Raw genomic sequence first — 24412 nt, forward strand, 5'->3', positions numbered from 1 at the left:
CAAATGCTAAAGTAGTTAAATAAAACTGATACATCCGTAAAATGGAATAACTATACTGCTGTAAAACAGATAAGGAAGGCCTCCATATTCTGATATGAAAGGATCTGAAAGGTATATAGTTAACTGGGGAAAAAACTAAGGTTCAGTATACTATCTTCTGTGTTAAAAGTGGGGAAGAAATAGGAATATATATCCCCCATGTGCTTGTATTTGCGTAAAGGAATTCTAGAAGCACACACATACAGAAACTAATAAAAATACCTATTTGTGATAGAAATATGTGGAGAAAAGAGGACAAAAGACAGGATGGCGGCAACACTGTGTATTTCTAGATAGCATTTGATTTTGAACCATAAAGCATAGGCAGGTAGTGAAGCACAGGCAGGTAGTGAAGCATAGGCGGGAGTGAAGTCAGCATATCTTCCTCTTAAGAATGAAGAGAAAGTAAGAAAATAGGATATGATGAGGTATCAGTGAAGATACAGATGATACATAGTCTGGATCTCTTCCAAAAGTAGGAGGTTGAGCTTGAAGGGGGCTTCTACTGGCCTCATAAACTAAGCAATAAAATAATGCTAGTAAAGGATTACAACCCATTGAATAAATGAAGAATCCATGAGTCCCTACTAATATGAATAAATGAATAAATGGATGAATTAACAGGTAAAGGGACAGATCACACAGTAGAATGTCAACTAATGTAGCAAAAATAATGGACTTAGAAAATCACCATTTAGCAATCTATTGACTCAGGCAAGAATCTTGATGAGAAATAATATATTTACATAGTTTCAAAGTACTCCCAACAATATAATTATTAATTACAAAGAGAAAGTACTAACTTTACAGTGGTGAAACCTGACATATACCAGGTAGTTGGTATTCAACTTACCCAAGTAGTTTAAGTTACCATCGCCAATAATGAGATAAATGGACATGATGCACCTCCTTATATGAGGCAATAAGCAAAACAACATCAGTCCTGTGCTGTTCCTGCCAAAAACACATAATGTAAATCTAATCAAGAGGAAACATCAGACAAATATAGATTGAGGGACATTCTACCAAATAACTAACCTGTACTCTTTAAAAAATATCAAGGTCTTCAAAAACAAAGACAGACAGAGAAACTGTTCCAGAATACTGGTGACTAAACAAACTTGAAAACTAAATGCAGCCTGTATCCTAGACTGAATCTCTGACCAGAAGGAAGTTGTTGTTGTTTTTTTTAATTTGCTCTCAAAGTTATTACTGAGACAATTGGCAAAATTTGAGTAAGATCTGCAGATTTGCTATTAAGATTGTACTGAATAATACTTTTCCAATTTTGATAATGGCACTGTAGTTACTAAGAAAATGTCTTTGAATTTAGGAAATATTTATTTTTAAATTGAAATATAGTTGATTTACAATGTTTCAGGTGTCCAGCAGTGATTCAGTTTATACACAAACACACATTCTTTTTCAGATTCTTTTCCATTATAGGTTACTATAAGATATTGAATATAGTTCCCTGTGCTATACAGCAGGTCCTTGTTATTTTATATATAGTAGTGTGTATCTGCTAATCCCAAATCCCTAATTTATCCCTCCCTCCCCTCCCCTTCAGTAACCATAGGTTTGTTTTCTATGTCTGAGTCTGTTTGTTTTGTAAATGACTTGATGTGTATTATTTTTTTAGATTACATATATAAGCGATATCATATAATGTTTGTCTTTCTCTGACTTAACTTCACTTAGTATGATAATCTGTTTGCAGCAACACAGGTCCACCCATGTTGCTGCAAATGGCATTATTTCATTCTTTTTTTATGGCTGAGTATGTTAGGAAATAAATATTTAAGTTTTTAGGGGTAAAGGGACATCACGTCTCTAAGTTACTCTCAAATGGTTCAGGAAAAAAACCATTATGCATGTAAAAAGAGAATGAGAAAGCAAAGGTGGTTAAATATCACCATTTGAGGAACACAGATGGAGGCTATTCAGGAATTTTTTGTCTAGTAAAATTTCTCTCAGACTGAAATTATTTTCAAATAAAAAGCGCAGGTCGGGGATAGTGATATTAGAATTTTAAAAGAACTGAAACCCCCCACCGTAGCAACAGGAGCACTGTACAGTTTACAAGGTGCTCTGAAGAGATCATCCATTTTGAACCACAATGCCAAAACACAGAATTTATGTTATTGCCATTTGACACTAAAAGAAACCAATGACTGGAAGCTCTAAATGACCTGTACAGTGTAAGACAATGGTAAAGGCTGACCCCAAATCCGGTTTGCTAAGCTACGCTCCTAAATCTACTCCTCTTTTGAGGCTTAACAATTACTAGTTCCTTCATAATTCTTTCCAACTCATATAAAACTCACCCTTGGCCTCTAATTAAACAATGCTCATTTTCTAATTATTTAAGATGTTAATCTCACTCTTCCAAATAGAACTAATTACTGTTCTGGGGACAAAAAGCAGTTCTACTTATATTAGTACTCCAATTTAATACCAATTCCTTCTTCCCTGCTGTTACTAACACTCTAACGCCATCCACCACCAAACATGCACTCTTTTCACTCTCTTCTACCCACATTCTACTTCTTTAAGGACCAGTTTAAATCCAATCTATTCAAACAAGCATTTCCTGGGCAGCACAGCATGAGGTTAAGAGCTCTGGCTCTGATCCCAAAGAGACGTGGGCTTAAATCTCAACTCCACTACCGACTTGTGTAAGCAACTTGTTTAATTTCTCTAAAGCCTCCGTCTCCTTGTTTATAAGAGGTCTTAAACTGTACCTCCCTCAGAGGGTTGTTGTGAAGATTAAATTAGGTAATGCAGAGGAAGTGCTTAAGAGATGCACATAAGTGTACACTAAACATTAGCTACAAGAAACTAGGTACAAAATATGGCGCTAAACTAATGTTAGGACACAAAGAAGATTGCGACCAAAGAATGAAGAGCATACAGTAGAAAATGGAATTGACTCACCTCTTAGAATGGTTGTCATCAAGAAGACAAGAGGTAACAAGTGTAGCAAGTGTCGGTGAGGACATGGAGAAAAGGGAACCTTTGTGCACTGCTGGTGGAAATGTAAATTGGTGCAGCCACTATGGAAAACAGTATGGAGGTTCCTTAAAAAACTAAAAATACAACTACTAATGGCCCAGCAATCCCACTTCTGGGTATATATCCAAGAGAAATGAAAACAGGATATCAAAAAGATATCTGCACTCCCATGTTTATTGCAGCATTATTCACATATAGATATAGAAACAACCTAAGTGTCCATCAATGAATGAAGAAGGTGTTGTATACACATACAAAGGAATAATATTCAGCCTCGAGAAAGAAGAAAATTCTGCCATTTGCAACAACACGAACGAACCTTAAGGGCATTATGCTGAGTAAAATAAGTCAGACAGAGAAGGACAAATACTATATGATTATCACTTATATGTGGACTCTAAAAAACCTGAACTTGCAGGGGCTGGGGGATAGGAGAATTGAGGAGATGTTGTTAAATAGTACAAACCTGCAACTCCTGAAACTAAGGAGAATAAGTTCTGGAAATCTAATGTACAGAATAGTGATTACAGTCAACAATACTATGTTATATGCTTCAAAGTTGCTCAGAGACTGGATTTTAAATGTTCTCACCACGAAAAAGAAATGATAATTATGTGACATGATAGCGGTGTTAGCTAATGCTTCAGTGGTAATCATATTGTAATACTGTAGACCCTTGAACAAGGCAGGGGTTAGAGGCACTGACCACATGCAGTCAAAAATCTGCATATAACTTTACAGTTGGCCCTCCAAACCCACAGTTCCACATCTACTGATTCAACCAACCACAGATCATGTAGTACTGTAATATGTATTTAGTGGGGGGAAAAAAAATCTACATATAAAAATCCACACAGTTCAAATCCATGTTGTTCAAGGGTAAACATGCATATAAATATCTCAAATCAGCAAGCTGTACACCTTAAACTTGTACAAAGTTAGATGTCAATTATATCTCAATAAAACACACGCACATACACGGGCAATGCACTAACTGCTGGGGGGAAAAGAAAATGGAATTAATTTTGTTAATCATACCTTAATAAAGTGGGAAAAAATAAAAAGAAAAAGTGGAACTGGATATATAAAAACAATTATTAATGCACAATGCAGAATGAGGTAGATGCCAAACCAAACAGCTCAAGACCCCGGATTCTAGATTCCAAACCAGACCATACCTGGTACCAAAAGACAAAGATATCACAAGAAAGGAAAACTACAGATCAATAACCCTTATGACCACAGACTCAAAAATCCTTAACAGAAGACTAATAAATCGAATCTAGCAACATACAGTAAGGACTATATGCCTTGCCCAAGAGGGATTTATCCCAGGAATGCAAAGTTGGTTTAACATATGAAAATCAATGTAATACAACATTAACAGAACAAAGCATAAACCAACGTGACCTCAACAGACACAGAAAAAGCATTTGACAAAATCCAACACCCTTTCATGACAAGATAAAAACATTCAAACTAGGAATAGAAGGAAACTTCCTTAATTTGATAAAGGCCATCTACAGAAAGCCCACAGTTCACATTATACTTAATGGTTAAGACTGAATGCTCTTCCTCTAAGATTAGAAACAAGACAAGGATGTTCACTCTTGCCATTCCTATTCAACATTTTACTATAGGTTCTGGTCAGGAAAATTAGGCAAGAAAAAGAAACAAAGGCACCAAGATTGGAAAGGAAATTATAAAACTTATCTTTATTCACAATTAATATGGTCCTATGTATAGAAGTCCTAAGGAATACACACACACACACTCACACACACACACACACAAAACGGGTTCAGCACAGCTGCAGGATACAGGATCAACATACAAAAATCAATTGGCTAATGTTCTAAAACATGTATGAACCTTGAGAATATTATGCTAAGTGAAATAAGCCAGTCACAAAAGGACAAATATTACGAGTGGTTCTAGGAACCACTCAAGAGGTTCCTATAACAGTCAAATTCATAGAGACAGAAAGTAGAATGGTGCTTCCCAAGGGCAGAGGGGAGGAGAGAATGGGGAGTTATTGTTTAATAGGTACAGAGTCTCAGTTTTGCAAGATGAAAAGAGTCACTGGTAGTGACAGTTGCACAACATTGTGAATGTGCTTAATTTCACTGAAATGTACACTCAAAAATGGTAAAGACAGCAAATTGGCCATACCAAAATTTTAAATTTTTGTGCTTCAAAGGACATCAAGAAAGTGAAAAGGCAACCCACAGAATAGGAGAAAATATTTGTAAATCATGTATCTAATAAAGGACTTGTATCTAGAACATATAAAGAACTCTTACAACTCAACAATAAAAATATAACCAACTGTAAAATGGGCAGAGGATGTGAATAGACATTTCTCCAAATCAAACACACAAATGGCCAGTAAGCACGTGACAGGATGCTCAGTATTATCAGTCATTAGGGAAATGCAAATCAAAAGCACAATAAGATATCACTCCACATCCACTAAAATGACTATAATCAAAAAGAACAATAACGGGCTTCCCTGGTGGCGCAGTGGTTGAGAGTCTGCCTGCCAAAGCAGGGGACACGGGTTCGAGCCCGGTCTGGGAAGATCCCACATGCCGCGGAGCAATTAGGCCCGTGAGCCACAACTACTGAGCCTGCGTGTCTGGAGCCTGTGCTCCGCAACAAGAGAGGCCGCGATAATGAGACGCCCGCGCACCGGGATGAAGAGTGGCCCCCGCTTGCCACAACAGGAGAAAGCCCTCGCACAGAAATGAAGACCCAACACAGCCATAAATAAATAAATTAAAAAAAAAAAAAAAAAAGAACAATAACAAGTGTGGGTGAGGATGTGGAGAAAATGGAATACTCATACACCGCTAGTGGAAGTGTAAAATGGTACAGTTGCTTTGGAAATAGTTTGGCAGTTTCTCAAAAAGTTAAACATAGAATTACCATATGCCCAGCAATTCCACCCCAAAGTACATACCCAGGAGAACTGAAAATGTACGTCCACACAAACACTTGCACATGAATGTTCACAGTATCACTATTCATAATAGCCCAAAAGTGAAAGCAACCTTAATGCCCATCAACTGATGAATGGATAAACAAAATGTGGTACAGCTATACAATGGAATATTTTTTGCCCATAAAAAGAATTAAGTACGTGCTACAACATGTATAAACTATGAAAACATGCTAAGTGAAACAAGCAAGACAAAAGGCCACATATTATACGATTCTATTTATATGGAATGTCCAGAATAGGCAAATCCATACAGAATATAGATTAGTGGTTGCCAGGGGATGGAGTGAATGGGGAGTGATTGCTAACGGGTATGGGGGTTTTTTTGGGGGGGGGGGCGGATAAAAAAATGTTCTGTAATTAGGTAGTTGTGATGATTGCACAATTCTGTAAATATACTAAACCACTGAATCATGTACTTTAAAAGAGTGAACTTTAGGGCTTCCCTGGTGGCGCAGTGGTTGAGAGTCCACCTGCCGATGCAGGGGACATGGGTTCGTGCCCGGGTCCGGGAGGATCCCACATGCTGCGGAGCGGCTGGGCCCGTGAGCCATGGCCGCTGAGCCTGCGCGTCCGGAGCCCATGCTCTGCAACGGGAGAGGCCACAACAGTGAGAGGCCCACGTACCGCAAAAAAAAAAAAAAAAAAAAAAAAAGACAACTTTATGGTATGTGAATTTAATCTCAATAAAGCTGTTAGAAAAAAAAATTGAGGTAGAATTTGAAGGAGACATTCAGAGAAGGAGGAACTGAGGACAGGGCAAAAGGTAGAAGGGATAAAGCTAAACAGATAAGCTTAGCACAGACAAGAGTTTGGGCTTCAATTCCAGAGTCACTAGGGAGGCGGCAGAGGTTTCTAAGAAATAGTGAGTGACAGGCTCAGAACTGTGGCTTGAGCATGATTAACCTGCAGCAGTGTAGAGAATGCACATTTTATGTCCCTTTCTATTTTTACATGGTAAGATTCTCACTTATATGCCTCACATCACCTAGGGATTCACAAGAAGAATATTAAGTAAAACATATTTCTCTGACAGCCTTTGTATGGTCAATTATCAAAGTAATGCTTAAAAATACATTTTAAATTAGTGCATATTTCACACCACACAGCACTATTTCCTTGTGTTTTAGGGGGATCCTCCAGAAGAATAAGAGAAAGAAGGGACCCAAGTCAACAAAACACAGATGTCAAAATTATAAAAATATTCAATATCACTGCAGCAAGCTGTTCAATAAATGCTGGCTGACTCAAAACCACTAGTAAGAATAGCAAAACAAGTGACTTGGTTTAATCTTGTTTGTTATTATACAAAATCCAATCAATTGCTGTTTGCAGAAAATATCTTGTAAGGTTCAAAGTATAAAATTCCTTAACCAAGTTTCAATCTGTTTTGAACATTCCATCTGAAACGGGAAGTCAGCTGAGTCATGGTCACACAACATACTACTGCCTAAAATTCAAAATGCTTTTCCCTAGTTACAAGAGTAGAAATGCTAGGATTTCTGCTTCATACCCAGCTCACACAGAGTATGCAATTCATTTTAAAAGTAAGACCACCTTAATATGACATTTAAACTATACAGCTGGCCCTCTATCCCGGGTTCCAAATCCACAGATTCAATCAACCAAGGATCAAAAAAAATTCCAGAAAGTTCCAAAAAGCATAACCTGAATTTGCCATACATGGGTAACTGTTCACATAACATTTACATTGTATTTACACCTATTTACATAGTATTTACATTGTATCAGGTATTATAAGTAAACTAAAGATGATTTAAAGTACACAGGCAAATGTGTACAGGTTATATGCAAATACTACACCACTTTATATAAGGGATTCGAGCATCCTTGGATTTTGCTATGGGCTGGGGTGCGGGTTCTGGAACCAATCCCCCTCAGATACTGAGGGACAACTGTATTTTCATGTTGGTCTTTTGGGTCTGTTTTTTTTTGAGAGAAACTATGCCTTAGTTGAATGTTACTTTCTCTCTTTTAAATCTTAAAATCTCCCTTTTACTGATATTATTCAGCTCCTCTAACCTCCCCCCCATAACACAATGTTTCTTAATATTTGCAGAGCCATGAGCCTTTGAAATCTGATAAATGCTGAGGATCATCTTTTTCTTCTTTTTTTTAAAGCACACATTCAGTTTTTCAAACTACCTCATACCACCTGTGGTCCCTCTGTGGAATCCAGGATGAGAAACCCTGTTCTGGTGGCACAATGCCACTCTAACTTCACTGGGGTATTCTTTTGAAGAATGCATATCACAAGCCCAGTCCTATGTTTCATTTTCTTACCAGGGTTCGGTTTACTACTGGTGAAAGCCAAAAACACGCAACTTTTATGTCTAACAATGGAAGAGCTACCTTCAGAATAACCCTTCAAAAAAGCTGCAATCGTTATAGTTGGCCAATTTAAAAAAGACCTGTAATTACTGTAACTTCAACTATTTAAAATTATACCTCAGTTTCAACTAATTGTCATATCCTAAAATGAAAGAAGCACTGAGCTAATGTAAAGGTAAAAGTACTGGGTAAACTTTTAGCTAACTTCCTTCAAAGGGGACAGGGAGAGGGCCTGATGTGATGCACTAAGAACAAACACATCACCTATGTGGTATTCCTGCCAACAAGGTTTAACCTGAATCTAATCATACAGAAACCAGACAAATCCAAACTGAAGCCTGCAAAAACAACTAGTCTGGACTATTCCAAAATGTCCATGTCATGAAAGGGGAAGAAATGCATAAGGAACTGCTCCTGATGGAAGGAAATTACAGATGACTAAATGCAACCCTGGATTAAGAAACTGAGAGAAAAGAACAAACTACATTTTAAAAGATACTATTAGGGTTTTCCTGGTGGCGCAGTGGTTAAGAATCCGCCTGCCAACGCAGGGGACACGGGTTCGAGCCCTGGTCCGGGAAGATCCCACATGCTGCAGAGCAACTAAGCCCGTGCGCCACAACCACTGAGCCTGTGTGCCACAACTACTGAAGCCCGCGCGCCTAGAGCCCGTGTTCCACAACAAGAGAAGCCACCGTGATGAGAAGCCCGCGCACCGCAACGAAGAGTAGCCCCGGCTCGCCGCAACTAAAGAAAGCCTGCGCGCAACAACCAAGACCCAATGCAGCCAAAAATAAAATTTAAAAAAATTAAATAGCTACCCGACCCCCCCAAAAAATGTCCAAAAATAAATAAATAAATAAAAGACATTATTAGGACAACTGGAAAAATTTGAATATGGCCCAAATAGTACTGTAACAAAGTTAAACTTCTCCGACTGTGATAATCTGATTGCTGTTATGTAGAATGCCCTTGTTCTTGGGAGATACATATTGTCTTATTTAGGGGTGAGAGGGCATGATAAAACAAATTTGGCAAAATATTAGTAACTGGTAAACCTAGGTGGAGATACAGGTGTTCGTTGCACTATTTTGCTACTTTGCTGAAGATCAGAATGATTTTTTAAATTTTTTAAATGAGAGGACATTTTCTCGATTTTGAGTGAGAGACGTCATAAGTCAGTCTGACAAGAATATATACAGCCATATCTATTTTAGTCTTTCCAATTATGGGCAATACTTCTGAGGTTGTCATAAAACAGAACTGTAAAGGACTGTATTTTATACTTGCACACTTACTTCAGATGCCAAAACTCACAAGAGTTACAGAATGGTACTCAGATTTTTTAATGATGTTTGTATTTAAAACTTCCAGAGGGTTGTTACACATTTTAAAATTAAGCTTACAGTTTGTGATTCATTTATTCTACCAATTGATATACCACATAGCTGCCAAATAAAGCTAGAAAGAAACCTACTAATAGGAAATTGCTGGCCTACACTACATCACAGGAAAGCAACAGAAAAGCTTAACAAAATCAGAAGATTTTTTTTTTTTTTTTCCAGATAAAGTTTGGTGAATTCCAAGAGCAGGATCCACCTTATCTAGGAAGACCTAATGCTCTGGTTTACTCCTGCTGTCCCTAGTCTTTTCTTATTTAGCATGTCCCAAGTAAAGGTGTCTCAGATAAAAACGTTCCAGTTTAGATGCTACATTATATGGTACACAGCATCTTTAACGACTTCTCTTGATGACATTTAATGGTTGGTTTAGAGACAAAAAAAAAAATCAGCATAACATGAAGCATGTAGTTCTACTCTAGACAACACACCCTTTGTTACAGTAAATTAGTAAAATGGTCACAAAATATATTGAGGGAATTGTTCTCACGTTTTCAGAAAGAAAGGAGAAATCAAAGTTATCTCTTTTCTATTGTGCAATATAAAACAAAATGCTGCCTAGCTGTAAGAACCCTATAGTGAGAGTCAAAAGGCCTGTTTGAATCCCAGCTCTGTCACTTGTTAGAGACTATAACCTTGACCATAGCTTTCTCATCTGTAAAATGAAGGGATCAGAATATTGGCTGGGATCATGGTCCAGATCTAAATATTCAATGATTCTATCACTTTGGTATATATATATTTTTAAGTTAGATAAGTTGAGTTACAAGAGGTTTTTTACAACTATAAACTGTAACTTACCATCTTATCTCTCCAAACTCCTATTTCTGTTCTCACATCTGTTCTGTTCAGAGGCTGGGTCAATCTCCCATTCAGCTTGGACAGAGACCCCGTGTATTCACTCCTCTCACAACTAATCACAGACTAGGTAGCTGCCAAACCCCATACTCCACATCTTCAGTATCTCACACTCTCCCCTCTTTCTACTACCATTTTAATTCATGTCTTCATCACACCTCTTGCCCAGGTCACTAGTTATCATTTTTCTATCCTATCACCACCCTACCTAGAAGCACGTAGTAGCTTCCCACAATGTAAGATTTATGCAAAAAGTCCTCAACCTGATATTCAAGAAACTCGACACCTGCCCCCACCCTATACTTTCTGGATTTTGTGCCTTCATTTCTGCTGTTGTTCCTACAGTGCCTTTTTCTCTGCCTTTCAAAACTGATTCCATTCTTTAAAATTTAGTTCCAATGGCGATCTCACACATCTAGACATTACAGTTCTCTTTTGAATGCCCAGGATACCGACAAAAAGTGACAATTTTAATGGCCAACAGTAAATTAGATAGTTTACCTTGTGTGGGCAACTAAACTTATCTATTGTGCCAATTTTGTTTAACTGGCACGGGCTACCTGGCATGCTGTCTTGAGGGTTTGCAGTTTAGCAGAGGGAAGGGAGAATGGCAATGTAACTTTGTCATTCATTCAGAGACTAGAGTTTCCAAACAGGGGGTCTATACAATGGGAATTTGGAGTTCCATGGTATTAAAAGATATTTAACATTTAAAGATTTAACGTTAAAAATCCAAATGTTTGGTTATCTTCGTGAAACATGAAGATCTACAACAGTGTGGGTGACTTTGCCCTCCAGGGGACCTCTGGCAGTATCTGAAGACATTTTTGATTGTCACATCTGAGTATTTCTGGTAGACGCTGCTGAACATCCCACAATGCACAGGGCAGAATTCACACTAATCAATAATCTGGTCAAAATGTCAACAGTGCCCAGGTTGAGAAATTCTGATCTAGAAGTGTTGCTTGTATGTGTGGGTTGTGCCTCCCCAAAGATTTTTTCAAATTTTTCAAGGTGAAGAACCATGCCTCTTGTGAAGCAACACAATACAGTCCAAAGCGTACCAGTGGTGTGGCCTCCTGAAAGCTACTTAACCTCTTTGTGCATCAAAGTCTTCACCTATAAAACAGGAACAGTAAAAGTACCTACCTCACAGTGTTCCAGGATCAGATGAGTCAATATAAGACCTTCAGAAAAGTGTGCCAGGCAAACAGAAAAAACACTCAATAAATTCAGCTACTTCCATTCTTCCCCTCCCTAGTGCCTAGTCTTCCGTTTGGAACATATAAGATGCTCAAGAAATGGTTACTGAATGAATATAGGATAATGCCTTCCTGGGGAGAGCACAAATGGGTAAAGACATACTCTCCTTATTTGTGAAAAAGGAAGCACAGAGCTAAGGATGGAGTTGAAAGGAAGCATTTACCCACCTAATCATCTCTCTCCCGCCTCAGGAAACTTTTAACCTTTAGGAAATGTTCCCCTCTCACAAGGTCCTTAGTACACAGGGTCCTGTTGTTTTTCCTTTTCATTCCTTCTGACCAACTGAAGAGCCTTAAGTATATGAATGGAATGGTATCTTCTTTTGACTCTTACATCATCTACCTTGTATTAGTTATTTATGTACCCATGACAGTCCTCCTCCTAGACTGCACATGCTCTCTGTGGCCAGGGACAACACTTGACTCCTTTTTATAAAACCCTAGGGACCTAACAGACCTTAGCAACTAGCTGGCCCAAACCTCTTGTTTTATAGATTAGGAACAGAGAGGCTAAGTGATTTGCCAAGAGTCAAGGTCATACTGTAAGTGCCAAAGCTGGGATTCAGACTCTCATACATAGATGATACAGAGACTCCAAGTTCTATCCAACTGTAATAGCATATAAAAATTATACCTGTGGTAGAGACAATTTTTAATTTATACTCCCAGAACACCTCCAAAGGAATTACACTGATATAGTTACCTGACAAAGCAAAAAAAGGAAGAGAAACAGACTGATACCTCCAAGCTCCTTTCTGACATTACACCTTAAAAATTCAACCTCTTTTATTTAACGGTTTCATATCTTAACATTTCTTTAATAGCTTTTGACAAAACTTATTTAAATATCCAACAGTTAGTCAGTGACATCGGGTTTGATTTCCTTTAAATGATCCTGTAATTATTTTGAATAACAGAAAATCTCTTATTTGGTAAGACGATGACGTCCATCCTTCACCGACTTAACAGATTCTTTAATGATCACTTTAACAAATTAATATCTATAAAACTCAAAAGACTAGCAGTTTGAAATGATTCCATATGCTGAAAAATATTCAGATGATTTGAACTGTGAATGTTAATTAAGAACCTCAACACAAACATAAAACTTAAAATCACCAAGCACAAACTACAATAAGACCTGAGATAGAGAAATTTTATTTTATTCTGTTCAAGTGAAAGAAAGCTGCTCACTGATTAGGTTAATCTAGAAGTTTCTGAGTGTCCCAATACGATGCAAAAGAAAACGGCGAATAAGAAAGGAAAAGACTGTAAGACAGAAAATGAATGTGAAAAAGAGTTAAATATGGTGCAATGCCCTGATGCTTAAGCAATTACAGCTCAATAAAGCTCAACATTTCCATAAAGGCATCGTTTAAAAAAACCAAAAAACCCCTTTGTGGTGAAGATTTAAATTACCAGTGCAAAAGCACTCAGGTCCAAGAGGAATGAGAGCCACTTACTGGAACAGATTTTTAATTATTTTACCAGCTGATAAAAAGAGCACATACAGAACGTAGATATAAATGTATTTTCAAAAGAAAACAAAACGCAGTTTATGCTTGGTAAAGTTCAAGGGCAACACTGTTTCTTTCCAGTGCAACAGAATCCGCCTGACTACAATGTGTTGGAAAAAAAAATGCGAACACATAGTATCTTTTTATAAAGGCAACAATGTGAGTTTCAAAGTAATAACGGGGAAGCCAAAACAGTTTGACAGCCCGCCATAAGGGCCGCCTCAATCATGAGTCACACAATGCCTGCAACCATTTACAATAGTAATTAATGCACAAGTCCCCTAATTAAATTCTAAAAGGGTGAGAATGCTTTAACTAAGTTTACAAGAATTGCTTTTCGCTGTGTTCCCCCCACCCCCAAAGAAAGGAACACACGCGTAATTACGCATCTCCCCGCAATCCCTCCATGCAGTATTCCCTCCGGCCTCTTCTCCGTGTCTGCTCCCTGCGTGCGAAAGAAAATGACACCGGGTAACTTCTAAACCCAGCAAGGTCGAGCCAGAGTGGAAATACAAGATTAATAGGTCGAGAGGCGGTAAGCTCGCCCATCTTACCTGCTAAGATTTCTTTCTGCGTCTTTGGTAGCTTTAGCTTCCAATTCTCTGGAACAGAAAAGAAAAAGGGAGAGAGAGATGCGCATGAAAACGGAGCTGCTGCGGCAGAGGCTCGCGCCGGGGCCGGATGGGGAGGGGGAGGGGAGCCCGGGGGGGCTCACAAAGCTGCGGGGCTGCAACCCCGACTGCGGTCAGGAGACGCGAGCGAGCCGCAGCCCCCGGCCTGGCCCCAGCCGTGCAGCGCCGCCCCTCCGGGCCTCCTGTCCGGCCTCCGCAGCAGCGCAGCCGGTTTCCCTCGCGCCGAGGCCCGAGATCTCGGGGACGCCCGGCGCCGCCGCTGCAGCCCGCAATCGGGGGCCCTGCGGCAGCGCCCGAGGCTCCTCCCGCCCTGAGGGAGGCCCCCGCCCCACTCACCTCATGTGTGTAAAGTGCACGAGCAAGTGGGGCGCGGCGAGTGAGGCTCGCGAGCCTCAAGCCCTCCGTAGCGCCGCGGGGAGAAGCCCGAGCCGCTGCACCAGCGCCATTTTCTACACCGACCCGAGGCCGCCGCCGCCGCCGCCACCGCCGCCGCCGCCGCCGCTGCTGCAGGCCCCAAACCGGAAGTGAATGCCCCACTCGGCAACCCCTTCCGGGGGTGCCGCGGCCACCGGCCTCAAGATGGAGGTCCTAGCAACTAGAGCCGCAGGCTGGGTAGGCCCTTGGCAACCACCCCGGCGTGGCGCGGTCCCCGGCTGGACCTCCCTGGGGGGGGGGGGGGGGATGACAGCCTCCGAGGCGCCCCGCAGAGCGGCAGGGGGCCCCGCCGAACTCCGAGCCCAGCCTTTTTTGGCACGGCCGCCTCGGATTCTGACTTGAGTCCCTCTCCTCCTTCTTTGCTGCGACACAAGTTTCCTTCCCTGCTGCCCGGCCCCTCCCCCACCAAAACACAGCAGAAAAAAAAAAAAATCGCATAAACCGCAAATTCTACCCCAGCCGCAGCATGATGATTCCTCGCTGCTTTTGAAATCCGCCACTTCTAATTATTTTTGACCTTGGGCCAATTATTTAACCTCTCTGCTTCTCTGTTTCCTCCTCAGATAATAATGCATACCTGAGGATGACAGGTTTAGAAGCGATTTTTATCCTTCGAATTTTGCAGACCATTTGACTCAGCAATTCCACTTGCATGAACTTCTGTTCAAAAAATAATCCTAGATAGCTACAGATAACGTCACCATCGTGATATTAAGTCCTGCGTTGGTGGTGGTGAAAAATTGTGAACGGCCAAAATGTCCAACATTACGACATGGCTTTAAAAACTGAACTCCTGTAAATAGTGCTGCAATGAACTTTGTGGTAAATGTCTCTTTTTGAATTATGGTTTTCTCAGGGTACATGCCAAGTAGTGGGATTGCTGGGTCATATGATAGTTCTATTTTTAGTTTTTTAAAGACCCTCCATAGTGTTCTCCATAGTGGTTGTTCTGTTTACAGTACACTGTTTACAATAACCAGGACATGGAACCAACCTAAATGTTCAGCAACAGATGAATGGATAAAGAAGATGTGGCACATATATACAATGGAATATTACTCAGCCTTAAAAAGAAACAAAATTGAGTTATTTGTAGTGAGGTGGTTCGACCTAGAGTCTGTCATACAAAGTCAGAAAGAGAAAAACAAATACCGTACGCTAATGCATATATATGGAATCTTAAAAAAAAAATGGTACTGATGAACCTAGTTCAGGATTAAAGAGGTAGACATAGAAAATGGACTTGAGGACATGGGATGGGAGGGCGAAGCTGGGGTGAAGTGAGAGTAGCATCGACGTATATACACTACCGAATGTAAAATAGTTGGCTGCTGGGAAGCAGCAGCATAGCACAGGGAGATCGGCTCTTCGCTTTGCCATGACCTAGAGGGGTGGGATAAAGAGGATGGGAGGGAGGCTCAAGCGGGAGAGGATATGGGGACGTGTGTGTGCATATGACTGATTTGCTTTGTTGGGCAACAGAAACTAACACAATATTGTGAAGCAATTACACTCCAGTAAAGATCTATTAAAAAAAAAAAACTGCACTACTGCACGCGTTAGGATACTATAAAAATGCTGGAGAGGAAGAGTAATGGCACAGCGGAAAATGGTTACAATAGAATAACTAAAAAAGCAAGTTCCTAAGTAGCTCACACTGTCAAAGCATGTAGATACAGTAAGATACTTATATATGAAGACAGTAAGCTACATATGTGTACATAAAGTAAAAATATATACCTACATGTAGATACAAGATACCTACGGGTAGATACAGCAATATACATACCTGTATATACAATAAGATACATATATTCGTGTGCATATGTGTGTATTCTTTCCATCCTCTCAAAACGCTTTCTCTTTTTTTTCTTTTTATATTTGGCTGCACTGGATCTTCGTAGCTGCGCAGGCTTTCTCTAGTTCTGAGAGCGGGGGCTACTGTTCGTTACCGTGCGCAGGCTTCTCGTTGTGGTGGCTTCTCTTGTTGCAGAGCACGGGCTCTAGTCACATGAGCTTCAGTAGTTGTGGCACGCAGGCTCAGTAGTTGTGGCGCATGGGCTTAGTTGCTCCGCGGCATGTGGGATCTTCCCAGACCAGTGCTCAAACCCGTGTCCCCTGCATTGGACACTGCGCCACCAGGGAAGTCCCTCACAACGCTTTCTCCCCCCAATCTAAAGATGATTCCAACTCTGTGCTTGCAATCCATTCCTTCTCAGAAACCTCACTTTATGGATCATCCCATTTTCCTCTTTCTACTGCTTTGATCCTTTCGTTGCCTTTAAAACATGCCCAAATCTCTCCCATTAAAAAGAAACAAAACCTCCCTTGACTGCCCAGTTCCTGTCCTCTGTCAGGGAGATGTGTAATAAGTTAATGTATAAGGGAATGAATGGATGCACAGAAAGTCCTAAAGCATATGTACCAAAATGTTAACTGATGATATAGTTTTTAATTTCCTTCTTTTAAAGTATCTGGCTTTTTTTCCCATTTTTATACAATAAGCATGTAAAAAAAATTTTTTTTTAATCTGGTTTACGAAGTGTAAAATGTAGGGGGCACCAAATAAATGCTAGTGACTTTCCTTTTCTTGCCATATCCCTAAGTTCGATTCATCCATGCATATATTTGGGTTTGTTTTCTTTTATTGTTCTTTCTACTTAAAGCATTAAAAATTATATTACAGCATTTCTTTAGGAGTTAAAAAAATGAACATGTGTATATAGAACAGTATGCTTTCATACCAGGTTTATGAATAGTTTTCCACAAAAGCATAAAGCAATGTAATATTTATCAACATTTACACAGCTGTTAAGATTAACTGATTTTTTTTTTAAAAAATTAGACTTTCTTAGGTTTGAATAAATCATTGATTCTCATTTGGGGCAATTTGGCTCCCTAACCCTCACACAAAGATTTAGCAATTTCTGGTTTCTGATGGTCACAACTGGATGCTACTGGTACCTAGTAGGTAGAGGCCAGGGATTCTGCTAAACATCCTACAGTGCACAGCACAGCCCCAATCCCCCCAGCGTGAGAGTATCTGAACCAAAATACCAATAGCACCCAAGGTTGAAAAACCCTGGAACTAATTCCCAGCTCCAGGGAAGCTGAGAAGATGTAATTTCTTGAAGATCTTTCCAGAGTGGTTTGACACAATCACATATGACTCCTAGAGGGCTGCATTATGAAGGTATGCTAATCACTTTTTGATTATCTCTTAAACTTGGTGCATAGGGGTAGGTCAAAGAAGAATGACAACAGAAAACCAGCACTGATTCCTTATCAGAAACCTACTGGACTTCCCTGGTGGTCCATTGGTTAAGACTCCATGCTTCCAATACAGAGGGCATGGGTTCAATCCCTGGTTGGGGAAGTTCCACATGCTGCATGGTGTGGCCAAAAAAAAAGAAAAAGAAAAAAGAAGGGCTTCCCTGGTGGCGCAGTGGTTGAGAGTCTGCCTGCCGATGCAGGAGACACGGGTTTGTGCCCCAGTCCGGGAAGATCCCACATGCCGCGGAGCGGCTGGGCCCGTGAGCCATGGCCGCTGAGCCTGCGCGTCCGCCTGTGCTCCGCAATGGGAGAGGCCACAACAGTGAGAGGCCCGCATACCGCAAAAAAAAAAAAAAAATAGCCTACTAAGGGGTCTTCTCTTATTATTCTTTCTCTTTATTAATAATTAGTCTGTCTATTGAATATTTCCCATCATCATACAAACATATTCTAGTAACTTCCACAATAAGAAAAAAATGCAAACAAAACAAAAAACTCCATGGATGCCTCATTCCTCTCCAGCTTCATTTCTTTTCTTTTTTTTCCTCTCTTTCCCAGAAAAACTTCTTGGAAAGGTGTTCTATACCAGCTGCTTCCAGTTGCTCACCTCCTTTCCCAGCCCACTCTAACCTGACATCCCCACTCCTCCCCACAAACAGCTCTTATCAAAGTCAGAAATGACCTTGAAGCTCTCAAGCTCAATAGTAACATTTCTATCCTGCTCTTGATTTACTTCATTTTTTTTTTTTTTTTGGCTGCGTTGGGTCTTCATTGCTGCACACAGGCTTTCTCTAGTTATGGCGAGCGGGTGCTACTCTTCGTTGCAGTGTGCAGGCTTCTCATTGCGGTGGCTTCTCTTGTTGCGGAGCACAGGATCTAGGCACGTGGGCTTCAGTAGTTGCAGCATGCAGGCTCAGTAGTTGCAGCACATGGGCTTAGTTGCTCCGCGGCGTGTGGGATCTTCCCGGACCAGGGCTGGAACCCGTGTCCCCTGCATTGGCAGGTGGATTCTTAACTACTGCGCCACCAGGGAAGCCCCTGATTTACTTTTTAGCTGTATTTGTCACAGCTGACCAGTCCTGCCTTCTTAAGAGAGCTTCTTTTCCAGAATGTCTTGGCAGCACACTCTCCTGGGTTTCTTTTTACCTCTCTAGCCATTTCTTGTTTTTGTATCCTTTGCCATCATCTCTTGCTTTGTACCAAATAAATGTTGGAGAACCCCAAGGCTTTGTTCCAGACTCTTCCCCTTCTCTGTCTCTCAACTTTCTCCTTCGGATGGGTAATTCCATCCTTTCTCTTGTATTTAAATACTATTTAAATGTAGATGACTCTCAAATTCATATTTTTAGCCCATATCTCACCTGTGTACCCCAGAATGCTAAAACGCCAGTCTGTCTGGGCAACAAATATATGTGCTAGGTACTGTGCTAGGGCCCAGTTCTCAGCAATACAGGAGCAACTACTCCTGTCCATTAAGTCTTAAGAGGCAGACAGATTTTTTCTTTTTAAAGCAAACTATGAAGTGTGTAATTATAAACTATGACAAGTGCACAGAAGGAAAGAAATGTTGTGCTAAGCATGAAACAAAGGAACATTACATAGATTGTGTGGTCAAAGAAGGTTTCTTTGAAAATGTAAAGCTTCATCTGAGAGCTGAAAGATAAGGGGCAGCCAACCCAGCACCTAGGGAACAGCAGAGGAAGGGTCTCAGGCTGGAGGCTTAAACTGTGGGTCCTTATTGTGGATGAAAACAGGCTTCGTATTGTATTTAGCTTTAAATCCACTGGTGCCCCCATTTTTACTTACTTGTATAAACAATTAGGAACAAAACCAGAAACAAGGTTCTGTACAGAGTAATGGGTTTCACTAACATAGCTGGTTTAAGTAAGCAAATGCCATTTCCTACAACAAGCATATTCTCTAGATTAAGTGAATGTTATAATATGTTGCATGCCTTATGGTTGAAGTTTCCAGTTTGAGAATTTGTATATAACATTAACTGACTTTCCTACCATAGCTTTTTATGGAATAGCTCTGGAAGAATCTGTAACTATCTCAGGAAGCTTCTTGCTTCTTCTTAGTGAGCATAGTAAGAAACAGAGGCTGTACAAAATTAAACGTAAATAAGATCTTTTCTCCATTTGTCTTTCTTCCTTGGGTTTTTTGTTCCTTTGGTTTCTGAGGTTACCAGAGCTTAAGAATTCTTCAACCCTCTCTTCCTTATCTAAGAAGGGTAAATGACTAGCCTAATACTTGAAAAATTATGTACTTGAAAGGATTATTTTTTCTCCCAAGTCTCTACCAAATACCATCATGAAATCTATATATTTAGACAAAGCTCACTCAAAATATTTTTAAATTTAGAAAAATTTTCACAATAATGTATAAATGGATATTGAAAACATGAACACAAATGAGATTTCCTGGAAAGAGTATAATTATTTTATTTAACTGAAATCTATTTGGTACTTAATACATGCCAATTATGCATTGTTCTAAGTGCTTTAAAAATATTAACTGGGGGCTTCCCTGGTGGCGCAGTGGTTGAGAGTCCGCCTGCCGATGCAGGGGACGCGGGTTCGTGCCCCGGTCTGGGAAGATCCCACATGCCGCGGAGCGGCTGGGCCCGTGAGCCATGGCCGCTGAGCCTGCGCGTCCGGAGCCTGTGCTCCGCAACGGGAGAGGCCACAGCAGTGAGAGGCCCGCGTACCGCAAAAAAATAAAATAAAATAAAAATAAAAATATATATATATATATATTAACTGATCATTATCATTGTCCTCACACAGCCCAATGATGTTATCCCCATTTTACAGATGAGGATAATTGACTTGCCCAGAGTCACCTAAAATGTGGTAAAAATCAAGCAATTTGGCTTCTGAGCCTAGATCACTAACCACTACATTGTAGATCTTTTTTTCTCAACTCAATTAGACCCCGCAGCTCCCTTTGATAAGAAATATTTTTAACACCACCCTTTCTATCCCTAAATGATCATCATAGATAGTATAAGCTACCTAACATATAATTTTAAAATCACATATAATGGCATGTCTGAAATAAAGAAGTCAAAGGAAAGTAAATAAAATAAAATGTCTTTCACTATGTAAATACTTGGTAATGGTCTACACTGGAAGACTCAGTAAAGTCGGCAGATCCTGGCACCTATGTGTTGAATCACTTCTACAAATGCAGCAGTGTTGAAATAACTACTCATACACCAAGAACTGTAGTGATGCTGGAGATGTAATTTATCTGGAAGAGAGGACAACTCTCAGTCAAGTTCTGAACAACTAGAGAACAATTCTCTTTCAATTTAGGGGAACATTGAATTAATGAAAATTTAAGTGTATAGTAATGCTGAATAAAGTAAAGAGTTAGGTCCTTGGATAATTACAAACATGCTTTCACTCATGAGAATGTCGGGGGGGGGTCCTACATTTTGTGGGACTGTCCCTGTCCAGCCCCTCTCCACTGAATCCCACCTCTTTGTGACAGCCCAAACTCCTTCAGCAGTTTCCCCCACCCCTCTGAGGAGTGGAGGTGAAATATTACCCTATGGAGAACCATTGCTGTGGACTGAGGAAAGAGCAGAGGAATGCTACTCCAGTGACAACCTAGCAAGGCACGATTAAGAGGATTAAGGGTAGTATAATGGGGAATATCGATGCTTCTCAGATTGATGTGTCAGAATTTAGCCTTATTCCAGACTTCCCTGCTGGCGCAGTGGTTAAGAATCCACCTGCCAATGCAGGGGGCAGGGGTTTTGAGCCCTGGTCCGGGAAGATCCCACATACCACCGAGTAACTAACCCTGTGTGCCACAACTTCTGAGCCTGCGCTCTACAGCCCGTGAGCCACAACTACCGAGCCTGCGTGCTGCAACTACTGAAACCCGCGTGCTTAGAGCCCGTGCTCCGCAACACGAGAAGCCACCGCAATGAGAAGCCTGCGCACCACAACGAAGAGTAGCCCCGCTCGCAGCAACGAAAACCCAATGCAGCCAAAAATAAATAAATAAATACATAAATAAGTAAATAAATAAAAGAATTTAGCCTTATTCCTTCTCTGTCCCATTCCCCCCACCACACACAAACCTGTCCCCAAAGAGACAGTTTCCCCCAGGTAGCAGTAATACCCAGCACTAAGCTGCCCCAGCCAGAAGCCTGAGTCAATTTTGACTCTTCCCTGCCTCTCATCCAATATATCACTGTTACTTTGTTTCCAAACTTCTCTTATTTTTCCCTTCCTCTGTTTCTCCACTGCCAGCCCCCATGGTATACCCTGAAAACGCCACCGATTCACTTTTATTTCCCTTTCTTTTTTGCTGTGGTATAGTTTACATACAATAAGATGCACACTTTTGAAGTCAAAAAAAATTGACGAGTTTTGACACATAAATACACCCGTGTAGTTGTTTGTCAAAATAAATACCAAAATTAGTGTAACCAAAATCACTACATAGAACACTTGGTCAGCCCTGAAAATTCCCTTGTGCCCCTTTTCATCACTCACCTGATCCCCCCCCGCCCCTGCCCCCCCCCCCCACCTGACACCAAGAAACCACTTTTCTGATTTATATCACTATGGGTTAGTACTGTCTGTTCTGGAACTTCATATAGATGGAGTCATATAGTACGTATATATATATACTTTTGTGCCTAACTTCTCTTGCTGAACATATCCTAGTCATTCGTATTGTTGCATGTGTCAGAAGTTCATTCCTTTTTGTTACTGAGAATTATCCCATTAAATGAATGCACCACGGTTTGTTTACCATCCTCTTGTTAACTGACAGTTGTTTCCAGTTTGAGGTTATTATGAATAAAGCTGCTATGAATAAAGCTGTATTCTTGTACAAGTCTTTTTTTTTCTTTCTTTTTTCTTTTTCTGTGGACAGTATACATATGTTTCTATCTCTCTTGGATAAATAGCTAGGAATAGAAATACTGAATCACAGAATAAGTTCATCCTTAACTACATGAGAAGCTATACAGTGTTTCCGAAGTGGTTACACCAGGTTACGTTTCCAGTCGCAGGAGGGGCTCTGATGCACCACATCCTCACCAGCTTTATACATGTTCACATGAAATCATTCACCGTTCAGCAGCCTCAGTGATTTTTCTGAAATTGAAAACTTGATCATCGTACTCCTGAACTTAAAATAATTCAAAGGCTTTCCAGGGCTCTTGATTCAAAGCCCAGTAACTTTAACATGGTCTGCAAGGTCGCCCAGTGTTATCTCCAGCCACCACCCCTCTCTCCTTGCTCCAGACAATTCAATCCAAGGGCTTTTGTTTTTTTTTCTTGGCCATGTCACATGGCTTGCAGGATCTTAGTTCCCCAGCCAGGGGCTGAACCGGTACGCAGCCATGAAAGTGCAAAATCCTAACCCCTGGACCACCAGAGAACTCTGCAAAGGGCTTTTCTTTCGTTTTCTAAAACGTGTCCGGTTCTTCACCCAGCCTTACCATCCTTCAGCTCTCAACCACATGTCACTTCCTCAGGATAGACTTTTTGACCACCACCTGCCTTGACTTTATTAGGTCTCCCAATTACATATTCTAAAGGCATCCTCTACTTCTGCATTCTGGCATGATCACATCTGTAATGTAGTACTTCTATCATTATTTGTTTAATTTTTGATTCTCCAGATTCTTTGTAAGCTCCAAGAGAGCAAGGACAATAACTGCCTTGTTCTCACTATATCTTTCACATCTAGCATGTTGCCTAGTACATATTAGGCCCTTAATAAAATTTATTGGATGAAGGAATGATTCTTCCATGCTTGCTAACCTCCCTCTATCCAAATATCCACACTGCTGCCAAACTGGTTTCCTAACAAGTAAGTCTCATCAGGTGCTGCTGCTGCTGCTAAAATTTCTTTTTTTTAACACCTTTATTGGAGTATAATTGCTTTACAATGGTGTGTTAGTTGCTCCTTTATAACAAAGTGAATCAGCTATGTGTATATATATATCCCCATATCCCCTCCCTCTTGCGCCTCCCTCCCACCCCTCTAGGTGGACACAAAGCACCGAGCTGATCTCCCTGTGCTATGCGGCTGCTTCCCACTAGCTATCTATTTTACTATCTCACTTCGTCCCAGCTTACCCTTCCCCCTCCCCATATCCTCAAGTCCATTCTCTACGTCTGCATCTTTATTCCTGTCCTGCCTCTAGGTTCTGCATAACCTTTTTTTTTTTTTTTAGATTCCATATATATGTGTTAGCATAATGTATTTGTTTCTCTTTCTGACTTACTTCACTCTGTATGACAGTCTCTAGGTCCATCCACCTCATTACAAATAGCCCAAGTTCGTTTCTTTTTATGGCTGAGTAATATTCCATTGTATATATGTGCCACATCTTCTTTATCCATTCATCTGTTGATGGACACTTAGGTTGCTTCCATGTCCTGGCTATTGTAAATAGAGCTGCAGTGAACATTGTGGTACATGACTCTTTCTGAATTATGGTTTTCTCAGGTTATATGCCCAGTAGTGGGATTGCTGGGTCGTATGGTAGTTCTATTTTTAGTTTTATTAAGGAACCTCCATACTGTTCTCCACAGTGGCTGTATCAATTTACATTCCCACCAACAGTGCAAGAGGGTTCCCTTTTTCCACA

At 40.5% G+C, this 24412-nt stretch overlaps 1 protein-coding gene across 3 annotated transcripts in view; it reads right to left on the minus strand.

The window, feature by feature from the left end:
• The window catches only part of TNRC6A (trinucleotide repeat containing adaptor 6A), a 96676-nt gene extending 82101 nt beyond the window's left edge, over positions 1 to 14575 (minus strand). For all 3 annotated transcript variants that reach the window (XM_082671118.1, XM_082671117.1, XM_082671116.1), the window contains exons 1-2: positions 14413 to 14575; positions 13999 to 14046 (exon numbers count right to left, since the gene is read on the minus strand). In XM_082671118.1, coding sequence (XP_082527244.1) covers positions 13999 to 14046; positions 14413 to 14417 — 53 coding nt within the window. In that variant the 5' untranslated portion in view covers positions 14418 to 14575. The remainder of the gene's footprint in view (positions 1 to 13998; positions 14047 to 14412) is intronic.
• Between the last annotated feature and the right edge of the window lie 9837 nt (positions 14576 to 24412).

Source organism: Grampus griseus (assembly GCF_964374135.1).
Source record: "Grampus griseus genome assembly, chromosome: 14".
Taxonomy (NCBI): domain Eukaryota; kingdom Metazoa; phylum Chordata; class Mammalia; order Artiodactyla; family Delphinidae; genus Grampus; species Grampus griseus.